Genomic DNA, 11724 nt, shown 5'->3' with positions numbered 1-11724 from the left:
TTTTTTGAGACAGAGTTTTGCTCTTGTTGCCCAAGCTGGAGTGCAATGGTGAGATCTCAGCTCACTGCAACCTCCGCCTCCCAGGTTCAAGCTATTCTGCCTCAGCCTTCCAAGTAGCTGGGATTACAGATGCGTGCCACCGCTCCCAGCTAATTTTTTGTATTTTTAGTAGAAATGGGGTTTCACCATGTTAGCCAGCCAGGTCTTGAACTCCTGACCTCAGGTGATCTGCCTGCTTTGGCCTCTCAAAGTGCTGGGATTACAGGCATGAGCTACCGCACCCAGCACTCTTATCTGGGTGTTCTTCATGACCCGCAAAGGACAGGTTAAGTAATTTTACATGCACAGATAAATTGGTCCTCCAAGCTTAGGACAGAGGGGATATGCTGGCCTCCATATGACAGTAGATCACTTGGAAATAAAGGATCTGCAAGCTGAGAAACCTCCCTGCCCACTCTCCCATAGCATCCAAGGGAAACCCTCATTGTACACAGGTAACAGTTTATTATAGGGAAAAGTCTTGACCTAGATTGGAATGTGACCTCGCCCCCATCTTTGAAAAACTCTTCTGAGCCGGGCGTGGTGGCTCACGCCGGTAACCCCAGCACTTTGGGAGGCTGAAGTGCGTGGATCACCTGAGGTCAGGAGTTCAAGACCAACCTGGCCAACATGGTGAAACTCCCTCTATACTAAAAATACAAAAAATTAGCCGGGCATGGTGGCTTGCACCTGTAGTCCCACCTACTCAGGAGGCTGAAGCAGGACAATTGCTTGAACCCCAGAGGCGGAGGTTGCAGTGAGCTGAGATAGCGCCACTGCACCCCAGCCTGGGCAACAGAGCGAAACTCTATCTAAAAAAAAAAAAAAAATGGAAAGAAAAACTCTTTTGAGGTTTGAGGTTGAGGATGTGGCTAAACTGTGTCACAAACCAGAAAGTCAATGCATTTTTTAGTTCCTTAACTCAATTTCAAGAATAGACAGTTTAGTGCTCCAAAGTCCCATTGCCTTCTTTATGAAAAAACTGACTACTGGGGAGTTGAAAGAGCAGGCCTGGGCCGGGCGCGGTGGCTCAAGCCTGTAAGCCCAGCACTTTGGGAGGCCGAGATGGGCGGATCACGAGGTCAGGAGATCAAGACAATCCTGGCTAACACGGTGAAACCCCGTCTCTACTAAAATACAAAAAACTAGCCGGGCGAGGTGGCGGACGCCTGTAGTCCCAGCTACTCGGGAGGCTGAGGCAGGAGAATGGCGTGAACCCAGGAGGCGGAGCTTGCAGTGAGCTGAGATCCCGCCACTGCACTCCAGCCTGGGCGACAGAGCAAGACTCCGTCTCGTAAAAAAAAAAAAAAAAAAAAAAAAAAAAAAAGAGCAGGCCTGTTGCTTAGACTTCAAAGACTTCAAAGTAAAACCACTAAATAGATAGGATGGGGCTAGAAGAAGTATTATGGTTGTTTGGGGAGATCTTGTTTTTTGGTTATCATATTTATTTATTTATTTCTATTTTTATTTTTTTTGAGACGGAGTCTGCTGTGTCTCCCGTACTGGAGTGCAGTGGCGCCATCTCCGCTAGGCTCACTGCAAGCTCTGCCTCCCAGATTCACACCATTCTCCTGCCTCAGCCTCTTGAGTAGCTGGGACTACAGGCCCCCGCCACCAAGCCCGGCTAATTTTTTGTATTTTAGTAGAGACGGGGTTTCACCGTGTTAGCCAGGATGGTCTCAAACTCCTGACCTCGTGATCCACCCGCCTCGGCCTCCCAAGGTGCTGGGATTGCAGGCATGAGCCACCATGCCCGGCCCATACTTATTTATTTTTTAAAATTATATATGTGCCAGCCGTGGGTGGCTCACGCCTGTAACCCAGCAAGCTTTGGAGGCCGAGGCAGGCTCATCATTTTTCTCAAAGAAAAAAAAAAAAAAAAAAAATTACATGTTGCCTGTAGTGTACACAATCTTCCAGCATATCCGACTAGCTGAATTTGTAAGATATTAATAGTATTTGCATGTGTAAGCCCTTTCTCATCTCTGTGTACAGCTGAAAAGTATTTTTTTCATGTCAAGTAAAATCCCTAAATTGAGAATTATGGACCATTTAAATGTTAAGGAGCGAGCGAGTCCATTTAAAAAACAGTGCATGTGAATTTGTTTAGAGGGGCAGGAAGTATTAGGCAACAATTCAAACACTTTGGTTCTTTTTTTTTATTTTTTTTTTTTTTTTTTTTTTTTGAGAGAGTCCTGCTCTGGTCGCCCAGGCTGGAGTGCAGTGGCCGATCTCAGCTCACTGCAACTCCGCCCTCCCGGTTCTACTTGCCATTCTCCTGGGCCTCCTGCCTCAGCCTCCCAAGTAGCTGGGATTACAGGCGCCACCACCTCGCCCGGGCTAATTATTTTGTATTTTTTTAAGTAGAGACGGGTTCACCGTGTTAGCCAGGATGGTCTTGATCTCCTGACCTCGTGATGCGCGCCCGTCTCGCCCTCCCAAAGTGCCGGGATTACAGGCTTGAGCCCCCGCGCCCGGCGTTTCTTTCTTTTTTTTTTTTTTTTGAGACAGAGTCTTGCTCTGTGGCCCAGCTGGAGTTGCAGTGGCACATCTCGGCTCACTGCAAGCTCCGCCTCCGGGGTTCATGCCATTCTCCTGCCTCAGCCTCCTGAGTAGCTGGAATACAGGCGCCCGCAATCACACCCAGCTAATATTTTGTGTTTTTAGTAGAGATGGGGTTTCACCATATTAGCCAGGATGGTCTCAATCTCCTGACCTCATGATTCACCCGCCTCGGCCTCCCAAAGTGCTTGGATTATAGGCGTAAGCCACCGCGCCTGGCCCACTTTGTTTATTGTATGTATAATATACAATATGTATGTATGCCTCCAAAATGGTTTCTCTCTTTTTTTTTTTTTTTTTTTTTTGTTTGTTGTTGTTGTTGTTGGCAGAGTCTCGCTCTGTCCCCTAGGCTGGAGTGCAGTGGCATGATTTGGCCCACTGCAACCTCTGCCTGCTGGGTTCAAGCGATTCTCCTGCCTCAGCCTCCCAACTAACTGGGATTACAGGCGCCTGCCATCACGCCGGGGTAATTTTCGTATTTTTGGTAGAGACAGGGTTTCACCATGTTGGCCAGATTGGTCTCGAACTCCTGACCTCAGGTGATCCACTCACCTCGGCCTCCCAAAGTGTTGGGATTACAGGTGTGAGCCACCGTGCTTGGCCTTTTTTCTTTTCTTCTTGTTTTTTCTTTCTTTTTTTTTTTTTTGTGAGACAGAGTTTCACTCTTCTTGCCCAGGCTGGAGTGCAGTGACGCGATCTTGCTCACTGAAACCTCCGTTCCCAGGTTCAAGCAATTCTCCTGCCTCAGCCTCCCAAGTAGCTGGGATTGCAGGCATGTGCGACCACGCCCGGCTAATTTTATATTTTTAGTAGACACGGGGTTTCTCTGTCTTGGTCAAGCTGGTCTCGAACTCCTGACCTCAGGTGATCCACCTGCCTCGGCCTCTCACAGTGCTGGGACAGGTGTGAGCCACCACACGTGGCCTTTTTTTGTTTTGTTTTGTTTTAATAGAGACAGTCCCACTATATTGCCCAGGCTGGACTTTAACTCCTGGGCTCAAGCAATCCTCTCACCTCAGCCTCCTGGACAGCTAGGACTACAGGCATGCACCACTCTAGTTTCCTATTTTGTTGTTGTTGTTGTTGTTGTTATTGTTTTGAGGCAGGGGCTTGCTCTCTTGCCCAGGCTGGAGTGCAGTGGCACAATCTTGGCTCGCTGCAGCCTAGTCCTCCCAGGCTCAAACGATTCTCCCATCTCAGCCTCCCAAGTAGCTGGGACTACAGGTGTGCACCACCACGCCCAGCTAATTTTTGTAGTTTTTTGTAGAGATGGGGTTTTGCCATGTTGCCCAGGGTGGTCATGAACTCTTGGACTCAAAAGATCCACCTGCCTCTGCCTCCCAAAGTGCTGGGATTACAGGTGTGAGCCACTGCGCCCAGCCACATTCCTATTCTTGATCACATTTTATGTGTACTGTAACCTAGAAAGGTGAAACACAGGGTATTATCCCCATTTATAGCTAGGGATCCAAACTTGTTTGCTGTCTTCCAAATGTGGGTTGTATTTTTCTGTTTCTTTGTTGTTACTCATGCTGTTTCCTTCACCTAGAATGCCCTCACTCAAAAACCCACTTGTCAAAATCCTAATCCTCTTTGAGGGCTAATCTAAGATTCTTCTCATTCCCTGAAGTTTTCTTTATTTTCCTAAGCAATTGCATCTCTCCCTCTTTTGAACCCCAGAGCATTTTGCACTTCTTATTCGATTCATTTGGCAGTCATTTGTATACTCATCTATCCTCTCAATTGGATTGGGACCCCTTTTAAGGTTGTACCAGGAAAAAAAACCCACAACTACAACAGTAATAACTATATAACTAACTATAACTAACGTCTCTTAAACCCTTTATGCAGACTCTGGGCTAAGTACTTTGTCATTCAACGTGCACATACTTTGTGAGAAGTGCCTACAATGGCAGACACTGATTTAAGGGCTGGACATTTTACATTATTTCACTTATGCCTCACAAAAAACTAAATGGGATAGATGTTATTTTTAGCCCCATTTTACAGATGAGGAAACAAGCACAGAGCCCAGCAGATTAAATAAATTGCCCAATGCCACAAATTTAATAGGTGGTGAAACTGGAATTTGAACGCCACCATTCTAATTTAGAACCTGTGCTTGTCACTACTGCATGTCAGATAATTTTTTCTCATTCCTTTCTTCTCATTCCCATCCCCAGGTCCTAGCAGAGGATCTTGCATATGGAAGGTCCTGATAATTATAGGATAAATGGGATTGAATATAGAAGATGAAATCCAGAGAGATGGACTTTCCTAAAGTCTTAGGGCTTGTTGGGATGAAAAATCTAGAATTTAAGTTTCACAGTTCCCAGCTCAGGCTCTTTTATCTAGGCTGCCTTGTTTATTTAAGTCAGTTAGAGAAAGGGGAACCTAAGCAGCTATAAGCCTCTGTTCATGTGAGAGTTGTGGTGCCTGTGGTGAAGAAGTTAAAGATATTGTCAGAAAATTCTCGTAGCATAGGAAGTTGTGACTGAGATGGCTCAAAGTGAAACAGAAAGCAAGTTGTGTAATCTCAGTATTTGTCAGGATTTTGCTTTTCCTGGCTTGCTTTGCACAGAATGTTCTCTGGATGAAAGCCCAGAAATCGCCAACATTTCAGACAATGCTTTCTGAGCCTTACTCTATTCCACATTTCATAACAGGACCCCTACCATGGAGAAGACTATCGAAGATCCCCCCACATCAGCTGTCTTGCTGGATCACTGTCATTTCTCTCAGGTCATCTTTAACAGTGTGGAGAAGTTCTACATCCCTGGAGGGGACGTCACATGTCGTTATACCTTCACCCAGCATTTCATCCCTCGTCAAAAGGATTGGATTGGCATCTTTAGAGTAAGTGATTAATTTAGTACCAAGTGATCAGAAACTAGAGGTGATTCTTAGTTACCTGACTGTGTGACTCTCTATGTATTATAAGCATTTTGTATAATATGTGTGGGCAATTTTTAAATTCTAGTCAAGCTCCACAGCACTTCTCTCTTCACACACTAATGTGTGCTGTGGGATTCAAGTTTTCATTTCAGTGTCAAGCTAAAATAAGATGGCAAATCATGTAATCCTCAAATTTTGTTTTTTTTTTTTGAAATAGAGTCTTGCTCTGTCACCTAGGCTGGAGTGCAATGGCATGATCTCAGCTCACTGCAACCTCCGCCTCCTGGGTTCAAGCAGTTCTCCTGCCTCAGCATCCCGAGTAGCTGAGATTACAGGCACCTGCCACCACATCCGGTTAATTTTTATATTTTTAGTAGAGATGGGGTTTCACCATGTTGGCCAGGCTGGTCTCGAACTCCTGACCTCAGGTGATCTGCCTGCCTCAGCCTTCCAAAGCGCTGGGATTACAGGTGTGAGCCACCACACCTATCCTTATTGTGCTGTCAAAGACCAAATGTAAATGCTTTCTTGTTGTTGTTGAGATAGGGTCTTGCTCTGTCTCTCAGGCTGGAGTGTAGTTCACTGCAGCCTTAACCTCCCAGGCTCAGTGATCCTCCCACCTCAGCCTTCTCAGTAGCTGGGACTACAGGTGTGCAGAACAATGCCTAACTGATTTCTTTCTTTTTTTTTTTTTTTGAGACGTAGTCTCGCTTATTGCCCAGGCTGAAGTACAGTGGCGCAGTCTCGGCTCACTGCAGCCCAACCTCCCGGGTTCAAGCTATTCTCCTGCCTCAGCCTCCAGAGTAGCTGGGATTATAGGTGAATGCCACCACACCCTGCTAATTTTTGTATTTTTAGTAGAAACCAGGTTTCACCATGTTGGCCAGGCTGGTCTCGAACTCCTGACCTTGTGATCTGCCCGCCTCAGCCTCCCAAATTAAATGCTTTTTAAATGATCCTATTTTGAAATATTTATGTATGACTTGACTGAGATGGTTGACCTCATATGTCACTTCTGAGAGTAAACATTACTTCCTTACTTGGTATGGTGTTTAGTTTGTTTTGATACAAATACCATAAATCTGGAAAGGATATTGAGGATATTGACATCCTGTGTTCAAAAAGTTTATTCCTGAATAAGTGCGTCTGACTACTTTATGATGATTTCCAAGGACTGAAAGTTTATGAGCTCCCTTAGTGACCTCTTTCAGTGTCTGATCATCCCATCAGTTCAAGTACAGAATGGTATTTTTAAGTTTTAATTAGCTTACTCTCTATGTCCCCTTCGCTCTCCCATCCGTGTCTTTCTCTCTCATACATCTCACATACACCATAATGACAAATCTTCCTATTTCCAGAGACAGGAAATAAAGGTCAAATTTTAAGTAATTTATACTGCCAACTCCCAATGTCAGTGACCTTTGGTTTGACACCTCAGTATGTCATGTGCCTATTTGCCAGTGCTGTTCATCCTGAAATCAGACACCGTTCTCAACTGCACTGAGAAGGAGCTGTTGCTTATTTATATCCTTCATTGAATTCCTTTGCCTTTATTGTTTGGAACATCAAACTTATTGATGAGCAATTTAAGCTGGAGGTAGCAAGACTGGTGTTTGGAAATAGGGATAGTGGCCAACAGCAGGACACTGGCAAGTGTCGTGACAGCTCTTGAGACTGCAGAGCATTGAATCATCAGACTAAAAGGTGTGTCAACACACCAGAGTGTTTTCTGTCTTAGAAAGAAGATGGTAGTTGCTTTTCTTCTTCCTCATATGTAGCAAAGCATATAGGTCACATTGCCTGGTAAGAGTTTTCCACAATGGAGCTATAGCTTCACTGTCTAGTACTGCTGCTACTAGCCACGTGTGGCTGTTAAGCACTTGAAATGTGGTTAGTGTGACTAAGTAACTGGATTTTATTTTATTTTATTTTATTTTATTTTATTTATTTATTTATTTAGAGACAGAGTTTTGTTCTATTGCCCAGGCTGGAGTGCAATGGTGTGATCATGGCTCACCGCAACCTCCGCCTCCCAGGTTCAAGCGATTCTCCTGCCTCAGCCTCCTGAGTAGCTGGAATTACAGGCATGTGCCACCACGCCTGCCTAATTTTGTATTTTTCGTAGAGACAGGGTTTCTCCATGTTGGTCAGGCTGGTATCAAACTCCCAACCTCAGGTGATCTGCCTGCCTCAACCTCCCAAAGTTCTGGGATTACAGGTGTGAGCCACCGCACCAAGCCCAAGTAACTGGATTTTAAATTTTACCTAATGTTAATTAAAGTTTAAATAGCTTCATGTGGCTAGTGGCTATCATTGGTTAATGCAGGTACAGATCATGAAAAAGAGAATGATTCAAAAATTACTTACCAGACTTTAAAATGTAGTTTATAACATCTTTTTTGTTTTGTTTTGGAACATCGTTATATTTCTGTTTTGCTTAGACTTAGCAACCACCAGTAAAGACTTCACCATATACCATATGAAAATCTTGGTTTTTTTTTTTTTTTTTAAGACGGAGTTTTGCTCTTGTCACCCAGGCTGGAGAGCAATGATGCGATCTTGGCTCACTACAACCTCCGCCTCCCTGGTTCAAGCAATTCTCCTGCCTCAGCCTCCCAAGTAGCTGAGATCACAGGCACCCCGCCTCCCCGGTTCAAGCAATTCTGCTGCCTCAGCCTCCTGAGTAGCTGGGATTACAGGTCCCCACCACCATGCCCAGCTAATTTTTGTATTTTTAGTAGAGGTGGGTTTCACCACGTTGGCCAGGCTGGTCTCGAACTCCTGACCTCATGCGATCCACCCACCTCAGCCTCCCAAAGTGCTGGGATTACAGGCGTGAGCTACCGCGCCTGGCCGATCGTGGGCTTTTTAAAAACAAATGTTTAAAAATATTTTGACCAGGTGCGGTGGCTCACTCCTGTAGTCCCAGGAGGGAGGCCAAGGCGGACGGATCACTTGAGGTCAGGAGTTCAAGACCAGCCTGGCCAACATGGTAAAACCCCATCTCTACTAAAAATACAAAAATGAGTCAGGTGTGGTGGCACCCACCTGTAGTCCCAGCTACTCAGGAGGCTGAGGCAGGAGAATTGCTTAACCCTGGGAGGCAGAGGTTGCAGTGAGCCAAGATTGTGCCACTGCACTCCAGCCTGGGCAACAGAGCGAGACTTCATCTCAAAAAAAAAATTTTTTTAAATGTATCTATATTTGGAATACTTCATACATTTCAGAGGTATTACCATACCCCAATAAATAAATAATTGTTAATCTAAAGAAGGGCTTCTAATGTCCATTGTCCATAAAGGTATTGACTTGAATGCCTACCCTGAGGACATGCTTTGCTAGGCCTTTGTTGAGGATGTGTGTGTGTGTGTGTGTTGCCTAATTAAATCCTCACTGTGTGTGTGTGTGTGTGTGTGTGTGTGTGTGTGTGTGTGTATGTATTGCCTAATTAAATCCTCACAGTGGGCCGGGTGCGGTGGCTCATGCCTGTAATCCCAGCACTTTAGGAAGCCGAGGTGGGTGGATCACCTGAGCTAGGGAGTTCGAGACCAGCCAGACCAACATGAGAAACCCTGTCTCTACTAAAAATTCAAAATTAGCCAGGCATGGTGGCACATGCCTATAATCCCAGCTACTTGGGAGGCTGAGGCAGGAGAATCACTTGAACCTGGGAGGCGGAGGTTGTGGTGAGCTGAGATCATGTGATTGCACTCCAGCCTGGGCAACAGAGCAAGACTCCGTCTAAAATATAAAAACAGAAAAATTCTCACAGTGCAGTAGCCCCCTGAGGTGAGTAGTAGTATCTCTTGGGCGTAAGTAAGTAAAATGAATATCCTTGAGAGATGGTGACTTTCCCAAGGCCTCACAGTAAATAAGCCGTGAAGCAGGTTTGGCTCCCAAACCTCTGCTTTTTCTCCTCTACTCTGCTGAATTCCTTTGAGCAGCAAATAGTAAATTAGGGAACGAAGAGTTGACTGTAAAGTTTCGTCCTTCACATCTCACCTCAAACGCTCTCCCCAGTGTTCTTTCAGTGTAGTCTTAATTGGACTATTCAACTCCTCATCACCCCAGACACTGGTAGTATCTGGCACCAGGTAGGTACTCAGTAAATCTTTTTATTTTTTATTTATTTTTTAAAATTTATTTTAAGACAGTCTTGTTCTCTTCACCCAGGCTGGAGTGCAGAGGTGCAATCTGGGCTCACTGCAGCCTCTACCTCCTGGGTTCCAGTGATTCTCATGCGTCAGCCACTGAGTAGCTGGGATTACAGGCATGCACCACTGCGCCTGGCCAGTAAATATTTTTAATACATACAAATACATTACATCTTCTCTGTAGTGAAAGTCACCACCAATGATGGAGCCTAAAGCAGGAAGCAGTCTGCTTTCCTTCCCTCAGTGTATAATCCTATGCTTCATACTCTCCTTGACTTGGGCATTTAAATGTTTCCAAGACAAACTGGAACAAGGACTACTCAAATGGAGGAGCCAAGGACAGACATTGCAGGTGGCTAAAAGTTGTTTCCCTGTTCCAAGGCAGCAATAATTCTTAGGTCTTCCCAATGATATTTCGGTCACAGTGCATTAAGAAGCTCCAGGATGTGAATGAGGACTCCATAAAATTCCTGCTTCCTGTACCACCACAGGCTGCAGTGGCTCTGAGATGCTTACAGCAGTGGGGTGTGTATTAATGAGACTCTAAAACATGCCCTAGGATGTTCTGATGAGTTTTTGGTATAGCCTTTTCCACCCTGCTTTGATTCCTTGATATATAAAATGGGATTTATTTTAGTTCTCTTCTTACTGAGCTCAGGCAGGGTCAAAATATGGCAATAAATGTAATTTTGCTTCTCATTTGCTGAGTGTTGTCCCCTTGAAGACACAGTAGCTTGCTTTCTATTCTCTGGTGTGCTTTTATTTTCTAGATAAGATTGAGCAATCTTTTACCCCCTTCACATTTGTGAGAATATTTTCCACTTAGCCAGCTTTCTGCTCTGAGGCATGTTTTGCTGCATCCTTATGTCTTACGATTTATTGTATTCAATACCTAGAAGAGGCCTTTATGACTATCAGATTGTTGTTAATATCTTTATTGCCAAAAAGCCATCATTAAGCATGCATGAAGAAAAAGAGTAAAGAAAAAAAATTGTATAGGCCTGGAATCTCTTATCTGGTGCCTCATAATCTAAGAACTCTATTCTTCCTCTGCCCCCAAAACAGACATTATAAAGAAGAATGGAGTTTTTTTTTAATGCAGTAGGTTGATATATGACAGGGCTTAATTGGACATAATAGAGGACACACCAATAGAGAGGGCAGGTCAGAAGTGATTTCTGATTTAGAAGCCCAAAGAACACCATTGTAAGAGGATCAGGGTTCCTATTCCCAGAGCTTTCCCCTTAAATCAGTCTCAGCTCTATCTCTGACTTGTAGATAGAATGTTTGGAGCTTTTCTCCTGGGTGGTGAGGAGCTAGTTTTCAAATCTTTCCAAGACTTGTATTTTGAGCTGTGTATGTGCACCCCAATTTTTGGTTGTATCAGACATTTTCCCATATGTAGTTGTCATAAGTGAAAAATAAAATTAAAAATTAAAAAAGATTTGAGCCCTGGTGTGAGAATCTTGTCATAATGAACTCATTCTATTATATTTTATTTTTTCTTTTTTTGGAGACAGAGTCTCACTCTGTCACCCAGGCTGGAGTGCAGTGGTGCAATCTCAGCTCACTGCAACCTCCACCTCCTGGGTTGAAGCAATTCTCCTGCCTCAACCTCCTGAATAGCTGGGATTACAGGTGCACACCACTACGCCTGGCTTATTTTTTGTATTTTAGTGGAGACGGGGTTTCACCATGTTGCCCAGGCTAGTCTTGAACTATTGAGTTCAGGCAATCCACCTGCCTTGGCCTCCCAAAGTGCCGCCACACCTGGCCTATATTTTCAATATATACAAATAAAAAGTGATTTTAAGAAGATGTAGCCCAATTAGGATTTTCCCCACGCCCCTTTCAGGTACTAAATAAGAACTACTTGTCATTGCAGGTGGGATGGAAGACAGTCCGTGAGTATTACACCTTCATGTGGGTTACTTTGCCCATTGACCTAAACAACAAATCAGCTAAACAGCAGGAAGTCCAATTCAAAGGTGAGAAAAATACTGGACCAAAGGTGTTGAAGACAGTAGCCAAGACTAATTAATTCCCTTCAGCTTGAGCTTTCTGGGGCAGATGA

General features: G+C 44.5%; 1 protein-coding gene across 6 annotated transcripts in view; it reads left to right on the top strand.

Annotated features, from left to right (window-relative positions):
- The window catches only part of CALCOCO2 (calcium binding and coiled-coil domain 2), a 36730-nt gene that overhangs the window by 5555 nt on the left and 19451 nt on the right, over window positions 1-11724 (top strand). For all 6 annotated transcript variants that reach the window (XR_001881841.1, XR_001881840.1, XM_017853992.1 and 3 more), the window contains exons 2-3: window positions 5268-5457; window positions 11536-11638. Coding sequence is in view for 4 of the 6 variants with exons in the window: in XM_017853992.1 (XP_017709481.1) it covers window positions 5278-5457; window positions 11536-11638 (283 nt within the window). In the remaining 2 variants the exon portion in view is untranslated. The remainder of the gene's footprint in view (window positions 1-5267; window positions 5458-11535; window positions 11639-11724) is intronic.

The sequence above is a fragment of the Rhinopithecus bieti genome, unplaced genomic scaffold (assembly GCF_001698545.2).
Source record: "Rhinopithecus bieti isolate Rb0 unplaced genomic scaffold, ASM169854v2 scaffold_35856, whole genome shotgun sequence".
Classification (NCBI taxonomy): domain Eukaryota; kingdom Metazoa; phylum Chordata; class Mammalia; order Primates; family Cercopithecidae; genus Rhinopithecus; species Rhinopithecus bieti.
The sequence above is the reverse complement of the archived record's forward strand: the minus strand, read 5'-3'. Positions and strand labels throughout refer to the sequence as shown.